The following is a 15,547-nucleotide window of genomic DNA, read 5'->3' on the forward strand; positions in this document are numbered from 1 at the left end:
AACGAGTGGAAACAACCTCATGTGATAAACGAAATAGTGTGCCTCTCGTCTAAGACAATCACATAGACGTTACGATAGCATGAAACAAAGCAACGTGCAACCTAACTACATGCACAGACCACCAAACTTCGTATCTTTGCTCACTCAGTCTTGAACTCGACAATCATAGGCAGATGATCGGATATTTCTTTCCAAGTTGCAAACACGCGCATTCCCGATCCTGAAATGGCATTAGGCGAGTCTTCAATAATATATCTCCCACTGCTATCTCTCATCAGCTCGGGATTGAGGACCTGACAGCCCAATATTCCGGGTAGAAGATTTTCACTATGCCACACGTAGTCCCGAATGTATTTTGACGTTATAAGAGTATATTCCAACCGAGGACTAATACCGCCATTGTCTCGGTGAAAACATCTACACATGAAGTTTGAGGTACAGTATAGACAGAGTCCGGGCTACTTACGCTTTACTACCGGATGGTTTGTCTGCATTGAAGTCGCCCACTAGATAAACGTTACCAACACCCGTACCAGTACCAGAGGACGGGTTGGCCCTAGCAAACTCATCGGCGTGCGCTCGATAAAGCTTGCTCGTCTTTATTTTGGAGTTCTCGTTTTTGACGTGTACAGAAAACACGGTGATTCGCTGTAGGAAAATAAAAGGCTCAAAAAGAAAAAGTAGAATTTTGTTTAGAAACGCATACCTCTAGGTTTGCTGTTTGAAACGTGCATCCAAACATAGCCCGGTACTTGTTTGGCTTCGGGGTGCCGGGAGGATCGGAGACCGGCAAATCCAAACAATTAATTACCTGCAAAACGCTTGGATCATAAGCAATGCCTAATTCATTGGTCTCTTTATTGGGCGTTGGTGAAACTATGAGAGCCTTGTTGTACAGATTCGACGCCGTCCCCGAGAGTTCCTGAAGGGCTAGAATGTGAAACTGCGCAAACACCTCTTCGTAGATTTCCTTATATAGGCCTTCCTTTCTTCCCGAATTTCCTGTGCTCAACACCTGAAAATTTCTCAAATTCCACGTACCGACAAATGCTCCGGTGTCAGAATCTTGAAATCGTAACGGCAAATGATCGCTCAGATCGTAACTTCGAATTTTAGGCTCCGTGTTGCGAAACTGTGTTGATATGGGAATGTAAGTAGAGTAGACTTTGCTCGCTCTTTCGCCGGGCGGCACGAGGGGATAGTACTGGTGAAGAAGACGCGTATTATCGCTGACAAGTATATGATCATAGTGAGATTCTTTCTTATCGTCGCCGTCCTTCTCCGTCGTGTCTCCGGTATCGTAGAAACGCATGTTTGACCTGACAACACCCAGTGACTCTAAGAAGATTGTCTAAGTTTACTTCTCACTTACAGTGTCCTGATTGTGAAGTGCGCGTCTTCTCTCGTTTTAGGTATGCTCAACTTTGGCGCACCGATGTTAAAATCGCCTCCAATCAAAACGGTTTTGCAACCGAGTTTGGGATCTAAACTGTCAATACGACTCTTGAGATCTTTTATTTGATTGTGTCTCCTGGTCTGATTTCCCTCCGTTAGATGGACGGTGAAGAAGTGAATGCACTGTTGAGCCTGACCTCCTCTTTGCTTGTACTAGCAAAAGAGAAAAAATTGAAATATTTAATTGGTCAGCTGTTTAATTAACAGATGTACCCGAAATCGGCAGTAAAGACCGTACATCTTGTAATTGAATATTTCTTCGCAGCCTTCTGAGTCTATCTCGCTTACTTTGTAGTAGAACATAGTGGCGCTTTTGAATTCTTTTCCTGGACTCAGTGCTACTTTGGCGTAGCCGTGCAGTCGCAGCGCGGCGTCCACTGGATTAACTTCACTTATCTCTTGTATGGCCATGATGTCAGTCTCCTTAACGATGCTTACTAAAGTTTCCATGACCTGGGCACCGAAAGGTCGAGTAAATCTTTTAATTCCATTAATATTCATTGTTCCAACTGCACAAAAAGAAATTGATTTTGGGTATTATATATTTTGAGCAAACTTACATTTTCTTCCGTTAGGTATAACGTCTTGGTCAGTTATCGCCTCGTGCAATATCTTTGCATCGTTCAAAATGACTTGAACGTAAGGATACTTGAACCTGAGTCCGCATACGTAGGCTCCCTGCGAAGCCGACGATCTCTTGGGTAGTCTCAAGAAACTCAGCTCCTGATGAGACTTAGACCCCGAACACTTAGAAAACGATTCCCCGCGCATCACTAGGGCCGGAACGGCGACCGCTTTTACCGGACCATCGCTTATTTGACGAAAAAACGACGCACCGTCCGGTACAAAGTTCTGAAGGAAATTCTTATAAGGACCCTTGCAATTGAGCGCAAACATATCAGCCTTGTCTTCAAAGTCACACGAGTCTAAAACGGCGTTGATGTCATTGACACGAGGCGTCTCGTCCGCTAGCCCAAGCGCCGCTGCGTAGTAGGAGGAGAGCCGATACGAATGCATTCGCACCTGCTCCGGAAGAATAAGCCAATTCTTATCAGTCGTCTGCCACTCGCCCGTCCACGACGGAAATGCGTAGACCGACGGCGTAGGGGAGACCGCTTGGCCTAGCAGAATCACCGTATAGGGCCAGTTGGCTCTAACGATGTAGTTATGTACGACGTAGATATTTCCGCGATACGAGAAGGCGAGATCGCTTGGATTTCCGAGTTGGTTTGCCTGATCGTAGAGGCAGTTGGATAGCGTTAGCACGAGTCGACTCGATAAGAGAACGCCCTCGCAAACCGGTACCGTTGCGCCGGAAACGATGTGACGTATGATGCCGTAGACGTGCAGGTCGTGCGTTGCCGGAACGTCTAGGTCGTTCGCCGGCTGCAGGAAATCGCGCCTCAAGCGGAAAGGACGTTCCGTTGCGGTGATGAGGTTGCTATCGTTTGTGAAGCCGTTGTCGGCTTCTGCACGGCATGAGAGGAACAAGCTTAGCCAGAAAGACACCAGGAGCGATTGTTTCTGCATGCCAGTCGCTCTTGTACGAATGACTCGAGCTGTGTTAAGGGCTCAAGCATTTACGCGTTTTGGGCTGCTTGACTGATTGGCGTCTAGATTTGAGGTGGCAGACGAAAATTCTCGTTCCAAGGTAACGGCAAAGTTCAGGCGCAGAGTGGAAAAACATTTGCACGTATTTTGGAAAACGTATCGAAGCGACGGTTGCTAAGGGCATCCCTTACGTCCAGGCTCATCTTGAAGAGTATTAAGGAAAACAGTGTTTGTGGGAATTGCTGCCCGAAACGAAATAGAAGATGGAAGAATCGCAATATCTCTTCTAAGAGTTCTGCTAGTACAGAAGAGGTGGCTAATTAGCACCTATATCTTCAGCAGATTTCTTCGAGCGACGTCACTTGCAATCAAGCGGGCATACGAACAGCAATGCCGGTGCTTTGCCTCTTGATATGCGTACTTGCTGCTCTATCTCCAGCTCGAGCGTTCTTTGTCGGCGATCCTTCAGCAATACAGTCTGCAGCTACGAGTTTCACGTCCTTTCCCCAGCTCAACCAGAGCGGCATTAGCGTCGTCAGCACGCCGACATCGATATCAGCCGTCTTCCAAGACGACTATCGTCTTCTCGATCTACTCACACTGCTTCTACCAGACGTCTCCCAGCTCCTCGGAATACAAAATCTCGACTCAGATAACCCACTTAATTTCAAAGTGGCCAACTTCTCCTTTGATCTAGCCTCAGGCGAGTGGTCAATCGGTATGAAACCGTTCCCAACGTGGACAATCAAAGAAAACGTGCTCACCGTTTCGAATATAACCGCCTTCGTTGGCGTGCTCATACAGCCCAGAGCAACCCGCGGTAGCGACAAGTTTTCCTTTCAAAGTTTCGGCGTCGCCGGAACGGTATGGATCGGGCGCACGGGAATCGATTTACGAATAAGTAAAATTGGTTCAAGCTTGTTCTTCTACGGTGCACCGTCTACCGGTTCACTTCCGGTTGGAAGTTTTGTCGAATGGCTCGGTAGTAAGATACTTCCGGATGAACTGGAAGAGCCACTCAAGAGCATTGGATTGGATCGATTTACTATTGAAAGAGCCAGTGCCGTTGCCACGTACGGGCGAGAGGGCTTCGCCTTTGGAATATCGGGAAATCCGACGATCGCCGGATGGGGAGGCTTCCGATGTCACTTCCTCGTCACGCGCTACGCGGCTCAGTCGTACCAAACCGCGCGCACCGTATTCACGTTCGCAATCAATATACCGAGCTTCTCGCTCGCTGGACTCGTGAGCAAGTTGACAGGCGGAAGTGTAGACATAAGCGATGTTCCAGTCATCGGTGGACTAACCATACCGGAAACGGGAGTCGTCATCTCTTCCGGAGATGCCGTTCCCAACATGTTGCCTTACGTTCTCGACGGCATATTGCAGTATACAATGCCGATTACGAAAGGTGTGAGTCTCGTTGCCGCGATACCGTTCGTCGCCGGGCAACCGCCGGTGCTCTTTGTTCTCAAAATCGGATCCGGGGGCGTGAAATTCTCTATTCGAGATCCCGGCAGATCATTGACTGTTGGTAATCTTATCGACGCTATAGTGCCTGACTTTAACATCCACGAACTCACTCTACCACCCGGAGTGTCAGACATACTCAACATACAGATGACTCGATTTGAATTGGCGAGCAAACCGAAGAGTCTCGCTGTGGAGTTTCGCGCCGGATCAACGATTAATATTATACCCGGATACGTTGCAGTTGTCGACCCGTCTCTCTACGTCAACATCACCCTGTCAAAGCCACGCAAAATTCGCTTCAAAGCCGGCGGGTTTCTCCAATTTGGTTCCATTGATTTTGACGTGAAAATCGAGCAAGCGCCAACGGGTTTTGGGTTTATTATCACAGCCCAAGGACCCACGATCGACATTGGAGAAATTATAGGCAAATTCAACGCTGACTTTCTGCCGGCTGAGCTATCGGCTATACTAAGACAAGCATCCATGATCGACTTCAAAATTCTTGAACCACGCCTTAGCGTTCCAGTAGGCACGGGCGCTTCCGGGTTTGTCGTTCAGCTATCGGGTCGACCTCAAATCGCCGGGTGGGCTGGAGTGCGTCTTAGCTGCGCTATAGCTAAGACGGACACGGGCGTTGCCATGGCAGGCGGTTTTGAATTCGCCAATATTGGATTTGCCGGTGTTATACAGAAACTGACTGGAATCGACGTTTCGTTTCTCAGACTCTTAGACCGATCATTAAAAGTCGCCGTGATCATATCATCAAAGACGATGCCAGGTGTTAAACTCCACGGTGACGTCCTGAATAAAATTGCCATACGACGAGGACTCAGTCTCATTGCTTTATTCTCGTTTCCCATCGACTGCGAAGGAGACGGCTTCTGTGAGTTTTGCAAGCAGACACTTGGACCGGATGCTAGTTTGCAACTCAGCGTCACCATTAGCTCACTAACGCAATTCATCATTGCAGCAAGCGTCAATAATATACAACTCGGTGGCGGAATCGAGTTGAGTCGTTGCGCTCTCGAATTCGGCATTGGGACCGAGACTTACATCGGAATCAGCGCGACACTCGGCCTTTCGAACCCCCCTCTCAAATTCACAGGCGAACTGCGTGCCGGAGCAGACGGAGTTACGATAACCATGCTCATGGAAGGTATATGGAAACGCGCCTTCTGGATCGACTATCTAGCCTTCGGCAACGGTATCATCTCAGCAACTCTGAAGCCGTCTCTACCGTTTCTCACTGGCCTCGAGCTCGGAGGTGAAGTGTGGCTCGGTCGCATCGACAGCGGAAATGAAATTAAAATTCGCGTTTACGTCGGCATCGACGTTTTGAATCCAAGTGACAGTTACTTCTACGGATCCGTCAATCAGCTTACGATGGCAGCGATAATGCGAGCGTTCGACTTCAACGTTCCTTTGCCGCCTGTCTTAGCTAACAGCGGTTTTCCTGAAGGGCTACTCGTCTCCTATTCGGCAACGGCGAGAGAACTGCGTCCGTCGGGAATTAGTATCCCCCAGGGAATTGTCATCAACGGAACGCTCGACATTCTCGGCTTTCGTCTCAAAGTTTATATCGACGTCGGTTTGCCGCGTGGAATTAAATTGAATATTCGCATGACTCCTCTCAATCTTGCCGGCGGTCTTCTCAAACTTTATAAATCGAGTAGCGACAGCTCGAATGGACCTCTGCTCGTTGCTGACGTCAAACTTCTTCCTCTTCCGTCTGTCAATGTGACTGCAAGTGGATACGTCAGTTTTCTCTACGGGATGATCGAACGCGAAGTCTACTTGCAAATCACCACTACGCAGTTCCTCTTCTATATACGCGGACGATTTTTCTTGTTCGAAGCACTTCTGAAGATTTACGCGCCCTTCGGATCGCTCGAGCAGGCGTCGTTTCAGATCTACGGTAGTCTGTCGACGGAGTGGTTCAACGAGCTGAGTCGACGCGCCGTTTTGATTATTCAGCACGGTGCTAACGAAGCGACGCGGAAAATTGCCGATGCACAGCGTACGGTGGAGGGAGCGCGGGCGCACTTCTATCACGCTTTGCACAAGTTGGAAATCGCTCGATATGACGTCAGTCGACTGTGTTCGATAAGAAGCTGTGGGAGATGTAAGTCAATAGTAGGAAGTTTAGAAATAGAAGTAGCCTATTTAGCATCCATGAGCCGTGTAAATGTAGGTAATTGAATTTATGCAAAGCTCATTAGTGATCACGTGTCAGAAGAGTCAGAATCTTATTGGCTCCTGAGCTTTTATAACGTTGGTATATAAATGAAAGTATTTGACGTGGTAGTGAAAATGAAACTGATGATATTTGAAGTAATCTTTTGTTCAAAAGAGAGCCGGCTCCTTAAGAAAACTGTAGAGGCTGCGAGTAACTAACTATGGATTTATTTATTTCTAGGGTGCGTGGGCTGTCCCTCGTGGAACAGTTGCTGTCGTCGCTGGTGGGGCCGATGCATCGGCTGTCCGGGATGGAACAGCTGCTGTTGGACAACACCAGACGTCATATGCGAAGCGGCGAACGCCGGATGCCGAGTACTGCGCGGAATCGCCTACGCCGCTCTATGGGTCGCCGAGAAACTCGTCCGCGCGGCGACGGCGGCGCTCGACGTCGCCAAAGCGATACTGGAAGGAGTAAAAATCGCCGTCAAGGCCGGCGCCGACGCGGCAGCGGCAATCATACGATTCACCCTAGGCGGACTAATCAACATATTCCTAATCGAATTCGACATCAAAATCGGATTGGTGTCAAGTGGACACTTTCGCGGTCGAATCGAAGTGTCGTTCCTACGACGTCATCACGTGAGTTTGTCGTTTAGTTTGCGCTTGAAGAGCATACAGGAGATGGCACTCGATTTGGCCGACGCCGTGTTTCCGGGTATAAGTGGACGAAGTCGACGCGACGTCGCCGAGCGACTGCGACGTCATTTACCGGACTATAGTCATCGTCACTACTTCCCCGATCAGTATATACGCCCATCAGGGGCCGGGAAGCGAAGGAGATCGACCTTGGGGGCCTCCTATGGGGGACTTACCGGAAGCGTGGGTGTGGTCGCCAAGTTGCGAATGCGACGCGCTTTCGACGAAGTTGATAGGGATATCGACTTGACTTTGGCTCACGTGGAGGAGTTTAGGCGACAATTGGTGAACGCTTCGACGGAGCCGGCGATTCCGCGCGACGGCGATCGCCCTAACGGGGAAGACGAGGTTGAAATCGTGCCAATAGATAATCGGGAGAACATAGGTAAGGAGGAGGTTTTTATAAGGGCTCTCGACGTTAGTTAGACCCTACATATATGTACAGTAGTGGAAGCTCTGAATAGGGAAGATCTTTCTTAGGGACTGCATGGGGCCGTGATTTCATTAGAGGCAATGACACTTGCATTGCTAAGAAAAATAAACCGGGCCTAGCTAGTAGTCATTTTAATTAAGCAGTGTGTTTTAAAGTGAGACCCGGTCTATCTTCCAACAATCGCACATCTCTCTATCTCTATACTCTACACTGACATCGCACTATACGTTGGTGTCTCTCTCTCTCTCTAGGGTCGGATCAGGGTCGGTGCCAGGAGTTTCATCGTCTTGAATCGTTCATGCGCAAACTGCCTGAAACGATTCAAGCCGTCTCCGAAGGAATGTCGCACTCGCGAACTCTCCACAAGGCGACGTGCGACGAATACACGATCGACTTCGATCAAGCCGAAATGTATCGTTACAAAGCGATTGCGAGCAGTCGACGAACACTGGAAGCTCTAGCAAACTATTTGCATCATTACAACGGGAGTTCGACCAATCAAAGTCGACCGTACGAAAACGAGGCGAACAGGGACGAATTTGAAAGAAACGTTACCGCCACGGAACGAGGAGAAAACGAAATGTTTCAAAAAATCAAAGAGGGTATACATATAAATATACATTTTTTAAATTAAAAGCGATAACGATTCTTTCCCAAGATCTAATTCTATGGAATCATACGGCTACGAGGCGATTGGCTAAGCAGGATAGGCAGGGAATCAGGTCCCTCATTGCACCTTTTGGACAGAAGATATTCAACGAAACGGGACTGCAATTCGATAACTATACGACTAATCTCATCTATAGGCTCGTTGGGCTCTACACGACAATCGACTCGTCGGATCCGAGGTACCAAAATGCGACTGTGATCGTTCGCAGCTTGGGAGCTATCAAAAACGTAAGATTACTTTAATTAATAAAAATTAAATAATTAATTTTTAGAATTTGTTGCTGCTTCCCACGCAGACGTTGGAGCACGCGAGTCTTCTCGCGACATGGACTCTCGTCGAGTTTGACCGAATTGAAGAAGCAAAAGTTTTCTGTCAGTGAGTTGAACATGAGAAAAGAAACTTTTGCTGCCTGTGTGTTCAATTGCATGCACTATCTATGTCGCCAAAGCCACATGACATATACTAATCAATATATGATTAAAGGTTGACTCAGATAAGGAAAAATTTCAACTGAGGCCCCTTTCGGGGACTCGCGCGTTCTTTGACCTTAAAAGGCCAGGACATTCGGTCGCTATGTGAACGCGAAAAGCGAACGCATACGCAGTTAGGACAGTACGCTTGGTCAGCAAAATCTAGGCGATATGTCGGGGCAGTCAAACGTGCGCTACACTTCATACGCAACCAACTAGACTAGTCGACCCGTTTCTCGTTAACTAATGAGCATCGGGACGCCGAACAGTGAACGTGTAATTGGTTAATTAGAAGACTAAGTGGGGCTTCATTAGAGGGTGCGTCGAAATTTTGAACAGTACTCTACTGTACATAGTGTAGGCTAATGCATCAGCTCACCTGTTAGATCCGAGCTACCAAAATGCGGACTGTGAACGTTCGTAGCAAGGAAGCTATCAAAAACGCAGGATTAGTACAGGAAAAGTGAAAAACTTTTGTTGAAAATTAATCTATTGTATGATGTTTATCTTTAGAACTTGGAATCCCAAGCAAACGTTGGAGCAGGGGAGCATTCTCGCCACAAGGACTCACTTTCACTCTCGTCGAGTTCGACCGAATTGAAGTTTTCTAAAACGTTTGCCTCACCTGCACTAGCCCCATCGATCCATACACGATTTATTCTCGGGAGAAAATGCTGATTGGGTTTTCTATAGAGTTGCTTATCTATCTATCTATCTATCTACAGTTACGAAGTTAGACTATGAATATACAATCCATTTCAATGGATAAATATAATTTAGTGGGTAAGGCACCATTGGTCTTCTAAAAGACCGTCACACAAATAAATAACGCGACCAAACGTGCAGTATACAAATAATAAATTATGAGCGTGAAGAAATGCGAGTGTGTTCGGAGATTCTTACCAGTCGGTCGACGGTCTACAGTTTCATCTGAATCACGGCGTTAATAAATTCAATAGCAAGCCGATCGATCCACGAGACGGTGCGCGGAACGAGGAGACGGCCCTCGAAGAATCCCAGATGTCCGCCGTGTTTCGTTTGGACGAATAAAGCATTGGAATTTTTCGCTTGAAACAATAAATTATTTGTAAAGAAGGCTATTAATCCCTATAGGGTAATACCTGCGTAATTTCGCGCTATGCTCATCAGACTCTCCGGAACGAGAGGATCGTCGGAAGCGTTGACAATCAATAGAGGAACATCGGTCACCTTTAAAAAAATTATTTTAACCTAATCATTATGAACATATTTGGATAAATATTTTACTTTGTCTAGATAGTTACAGCAGCTGTGTTCCCTATAGTAATCCTCCACCGACTCGTAGCCATGCAAACGCCTTTACAAATTAACATTCGATTCCAGTTTGATTCTCTGGCTTTCCTTACCTCTGTAGGTATTCGTCTATTTCGTACAAAGAGGTGGCTGAGAGAGTTCGTTCTTTGTTGGGAAGGGGTACGGTTGCCATGGAGCCGTCTCCAGCTTTGACCGTGTCAAAAATATTGGAATTGCGTTTCACTGTCTGGAGAACCTTTTTCGTTATGAGATAGTTATAGAAGAATCTGCCCTGATCCCATTGAGTCAGCAAACGCTTCACTCTATAATAAAAAAGACAGTCAATCGCATTGGCTAAATCACTATGCTCGAAGGAGGCATCGGTTATAAAAACCTCCTAATAAGGTAAATACAGCCGTCGATCATCAAAGAATCTCGGATAATTGAGCGCCCTCATATCAACTAGGAAATACACGGGACGCTCATGTAAGAATCTTTGATGATTGAGCGCTCTCATATCAACAAGGAAATACACGGGACGCTCATGTAAGAATCTTTGATGATTGAGCGCTCTCATATCAACTACACGGGACGCTCATGTAAGAATCTTTGATTATTGGGAGCTCTCATATCAACTAGGAAATACACGGAACGCTCATGTAAGAATCTTTGATTATTGGGAGCTCTCATATCAACTACACGGGACGCTCATGTAAGAATCTTTGATGATTGAGCGCTCTCATATCAACTAGGAAATACACGGGACGCTCATGTAAGAATCTTTGATGATTGGGCGCTCTCATATAATGATATTGAAGGACTACTCTATAGACTCTTTGGCTTACTTGAGTATATCATATCCTTGACACACTGACATGGCACAGAGAAAATCCTTCTGTCTTCGCGGCTTTTCACCCAAATACTTCACAAGAATATTGGCGCCCATGGAAACACCAACGCCAACCAAACCATGGCAACGAAACTTCTCCTTCGCATACTGAACCGCGACGTCAAAATCGTCCGTACCGCCATACGTAAACAAACGCCTTTGCCTCACGGAACAGACCACGCCCACGTGATTAAAAACGACGACTCCGTGACCGAAACTCGTCGCGTAATCGACGAAAACGCGAACGGAGGAGCTCTCGACGCTGCCGCCGATTCCCGGACAGACGATTATGATCGGTTTCGATGGATCGATCGTCGAATCGAAGACGTCGAATGCGACGGAGGCGCCATCGCGCGAAATTCGCGTTTCGCGGCGTCCCGACGGTCGCGGCGGACGAATGCGACCGACGATGCCGAAGAGGAGGGTTTGGATGTGCCCGTTGCGGCCCCAGAGGAGCGGCGGCGCGTAGCGTTCGACGAGAATGGGGCAGTTTTGCGCGAGTGCGCGACCGTGCGTACTATCGGCGTCTTTTTCGCTCGACGCGTAGACGATCTGGGGCGATTCGGCGCGCGAGAAGACGTTGAGAAGCCAGGAGATGATGATGAGCGCCAGAACGATCGTCGGGACGTAGGAGAAGAGAAGAGAATCGAGACCGTTTGCCAACATGTTCACTTCCTCATTTCCCGTATACGTAGGACGCTAAGCACGTGTTGTTATTCAATTAATCTATGACAAACGACCCATCAAGATTAGACATAATTCATTCGAAATGTTCTGAGTCTTGGTTATCGTGCACCATTAGACTGATGGCTCGCACTTTTCTTTCTCCTCATTCCCACACTTTTTCATCTCCTCATTCCCACACTTTTCTTTCTCCTCATTCCCACACTTTTTCATCTCCTCATTCCGGCGCTTTCTTCTCTCAATGTAAGCGACGATAAACATAACTCCTGAAGAGAGCGCAAAAGTCGTGCCGCTCAGATAAAACGCAATCGAATACGAGCACGTCCCATCGTATATCCAGCCTAGAACACCGCAAAATATTTTAATTAATCAATTAATTAAACTATTCAACCCCACCTGCAATAGGAGCAGATATTACGTTTGACGGACCCTGGGAGCACATGTACCATCCCGCCGCCTGTGGCACCTGCTCCTTCGTCACAATGCTTCCCAGAGTGACGTAAGCAAAGGAGAGTATACCTCCCAGAAAGAAACCGTACGCGGAAGCGAAGGCGGCCAGACCGGCGTACGTCTGAATCAACGGCGCGCAATAAACCGACGCGCTTGCGCAAACGAGGCAAATAAGATAGAGATAAACCGGTTGGACTCGACGATGATTTCCGATAAATCCGACGACCACACGACCGACGAGGGAACCAATACCGAAATAGGTGACAAGATAATCGGCTTCGGCTTGAGACGAACACAGGTCGAGGGCAAAGCGAACCTATATGATGAGATATATAGTATATGACGTAGAAATGTATATAAGGATTTGTTACCATGTGAACGAAGGGAGCGGAAAGGCCGAGAAACATGAGAATGACTGCGACCATGAAGAGTACAACGGAAGGACTTTTCAGTAAAGCCACATTGAAAATTTTCCTTTTCTTCTTTTTTGTATCGGCTTCTGTGGTTGGAGCCTTGTAAAGAAGAGACAGGCCTAGAACGACTGCGAAGGCGGCTGCTAGGAAGAGAAGGTAACTGCGCCAATCGTAGTTGCCGATAAATGCCCGTGATATTGGCCCAAACGCTATGGCACCAACTCCCATTCCGGCCAGAGCAAAGCCATTGGCAATAGGTAAATAACCGAGTGGTCTCCAGTGCTGCTGTACAATGACAACGGAGCTGGTAAATAGTAACGCGTAACCCACGCCCGATATTAGACTGTAGAGACAGATGAAGAGAATTAGAGATGAGGCAAACGAGGAGGCCAGACAGCCTAGTGCCGCTAAGGCCGAGCCGATGACGGCTACCGTACGACAGCCAAAGCGATCGATAAGTATAGCCGCCAAAATTCCGAAGAGTCGGCCGGCGGCGAGATGAACGGAAGAAACCCACGCTATAGGAAAAAAAACTTCGTTTAGCCTAAGAGGGTCGGTTCGGAAGAGAGAGGACTCGCACTGCACGTGACTCTAACATATCTATGTTAATTAAAACTGAATCGCCAAGACGTTTATGCATCAAAAAGGAATTTTTCTTATAGAAGCAGTACCATCGCAGAACTTACATCAACTGTCTATTCATTATTTAGAAGGAAACGAAGATGACACGCCCACGCGAAGCTCGCGTGCAAGGGCGAGTTTCCCTCTAAATCGCTATAGGGCTGGTGTTTCCATTGCGCTCTTAATTTGTTGGAGGGCTATCATGCGTGCACTGTACGGTTTGTCACCTGTTTTGCCTCTAGATTCGCCAAAGCCTCCGCATTCTTCTGTCGCATTCGCATCGTTCGCCGTTTGGCTCACGTTGGTCCACTGCACCTCTCGCTCGTTGTCGCAGCGCGACGTCACATTTGAAGTGCCGCACGTCGAGCTTGAAGTGTCTCTCTCGGCGCTAGCGTTGTGCATTGGCCGTTTGACGTCACAAGGCACTTTTAGCAGTTCGCTGAATAGGACTCCCGTCGCGTACATGATACCGCCAAGGAGGAAAAAGGCAACGAATGCCGCAATGCAGACGATAATTGGCCATCGGTACGTTTTCCCTTTTGCGGCAGTCATACTGATGAAAACGACTCGCGAGAGAACTGAACTATGACGCGTTGTGCGTACGCTTTCCCATGATATACGTGCATGAGTTCGTGCGCACGTGCATGTACGGTCTTTATGCGTGACGTTAGCTTCCAGGTAGCGAAAGGCTTTTTGAAATAAGCATCCGGTGGAAGCCTAACTCGCAAACGCCAACCCCAATTTATGTTTACTTCCTCTTGCGGCTTCGAATCGGAAGCGAGACGTTACGCGTACCGGGTGTATTTCTATTTTAAGGAGCGTGAACGTTTTGTACCACGCCTACGCAAAACTCTATTGATTAGACGCTAAGTCTCTTACGTCTTGTTGGTTGCGCTGCAGCTTGCACGACAAGAGAAAAGGACTCTGTACGTGTGACGTTGTCGCACGGACACGATACTATAGTATATTTTCTAGCCGTTCGGTGAGAACGAATCGAAGCGTGATCGAGCAATGGCTTGAGCCTACTCATCCAGACATCTGGGGGAAGGGCTTGGCCTGAGAGGCTACGAGGAGAGTCGGCGCGCAGCGCCTGAGAAGTTTCGCGGCAGCGCGATCGACCGTGCGCCTTTTCGGCGTCGTTTCCGCTGTACGCGTAGACCACTTGCAGATATACAGCTTACGAGAGACCTTGAGACGTCAGGAAGAGAGTATGAGCGCCAGAACGAAGGGAAGAGAGAAGATCGAGCACCTTGGGATTTCCCGTACAAAACGTCACAAAAACGTCACCCACGTCACATGTACAGTATGTGACACTAATCTACAGACTAGTACGGAGTGACGAAAACAAACGACTTCGATTTTTCAGAATACCGGTAAGCTGAATTCATTCTAAAGTTTCCGCTGGTTGACCTTTCTCTTCATTCAAACGTTTTCGTCTTTGAATGTAAGCAACCAGGCACAAAACCCCAAACGCAAGTGCGAACGTTGTGCCGCTCAGGTAAAAAGAAATTGAATACGAGCACGTCCCATCATATATCCAACCTATAGAAACACCTGGCTATAATTAAAAAATAGTGACATCTAAAGAACTACATAAACCTGCAATAGGAGCCGATAATACGTTTGAAGGCCCTTGTGGAACCTGTTCCTTCTTCTGCACAACGGTTCCCAGAACGACAACACCAAAGGAGAGTATTCCCCCGAGAAAAAACCGTAAACGGCCGCAAAGGCGGCCAGTCCTCCGTACGACCGAATCAACGGTGCGCACGCAACCGAGACACTGGAAGAAATGATGCAGAAGAGATAGAGATAAATCGGTTCGACTCGACGATGATTTCCTATAAATCCGACGACAATGCGACCGACGAGAGAGCCAATACCGAAATAGGTGACGAGATAATCGGCTTCGGCTTGAGACGAACACAAGTCGAGGGCAAATCGAACCTTTTAATGAGGAAAGCTATTGATACATGCACGTGGGGAAGAAAATGAACGAGTCACTTACCATGTGAACGAAAGGAGCAGAAAGACCTAAGAACATTATAAGAATTGCAACCATGAAGAGCACAAGAGACGGCTTTTTTAACAGTGACACGTCCAAAATTTTTCTCTTCTGTACCGGATTCTCATTAGTCGTTTTGGCGTCAGTGACTGGACGCTTGTAAAGAAGAATCAGAGCTAGAATTCCCCCGAAAGAAGCAGCTAGAAAGCGAAGGTAGTTACGCCAATCGTAACTGCCTATAAAGCCGCGCGATATTGGCCCAAACGCTATGGCCCCTACTGCCATTCCGG

The 15,547-nt window shown here is 47.7% G+C and overlaps 3 protein-coding genes across 4 annotated transcripts; all 3 read right to left on the reverse strand.

Moving 5' to 3' along the window:
• Positions 1-6: 6 nt before the first annotated feature.
• Positions 7-9,359, reverse strand: LOC136196410 (uncharacterized). Its single transcript, XM_065985950.1, has 7 exons — positions 9,306-9,359; positions 2,016-7,684; positions 1,669-1,964; positions 1,373-1,608; positions 707-1,319; positions 467-648; positions 7-417 (listed from the first exon to the last, which is right to left on the reverse strand). The coding sequence occupies exons 2-7, from the start codon at positions 2,983-2,985 to the stop codon at positions 141-143; spliced, it is 2,574 nt and encodes an 857-aa protein (XP_065842022.1). The 5' UTR covers positions 2,986-7,684; positions 9,306-9,359; the 3' UTR covers positions 7-140.
• A 319-nt stretch (positions 9,360-9,678) lies between these two features.
• On the reverse strand, positions 9,679-11,753 carry LOC136196413 (monoacylglycerol lipase ABHD2-like). The gene is made up of 5 exons (XM_065985954.1): positions 11,044-11,753; positions 10,312-10,521; positions 10,193-10,262; positions 10,048-10,135; positions 9,679-9,993 (listed from the first exon to the last, which is right to left on the reverse strand). Exons 1-5 carry the CDS (start codon positions 11,751-11,753, stop codon positions 9,845-9,847), a joined length of 1,227 nt encoding a protein of 408 aa, XP_065842026.1. The 3' UTR covers positions 9,679-9,844.
• Positions 11,754-11,885: 132 nt separating this feature from the next.
• On the reverse strand, positions 11,886-14,819 carry LOC136196412 (monocarboxylate transporter 13-like). Of its 2 annotated transcripts, XM_065985953.1 has the most exons (5): positions 14,505-14,819; positions 13,483-14,443; positions 12,593-13,152; positions 12,168-12,537; positions 11,886-12,112 (listed from the first exon to the last, which is right to left on the reverse strand). In XM_065985953.1, the coding sequence occupies exons 2-5, from the start codon at positions 13,805-13,807 to the stop codon at positions 11,886-11,888; spliced, it is 1,482 nt and encodes a 493-aa protein (XP_065842025.1). In that variant the 5' UTR covers positions 13,808-14,443; positions 14,505-14,819. The 2 variants fall into 2 exon arrangements, with proteins under 2 accessions (XP_065842025.1, XP_065842024.1); XM_065985952.1 differs by having other exon boundaries at positions 13,483-14,819.
• Positions 14,820-15,547: the final 728 nt, after the last annotated feature.

This window comes from Oscarella lobularis, chromosome 15, assembly GCF_947507565.1.
Source record: "Oscarella lobularis chromosome 15, ooOscLobu1.1, whole genome shotgun sequence".
NCBI lineage: Eukaryota > Metazoa > Porifera > Homoscleromorpha > Homosclerophorida > Oscarellidae > Oscarella > Oscarella lobularis.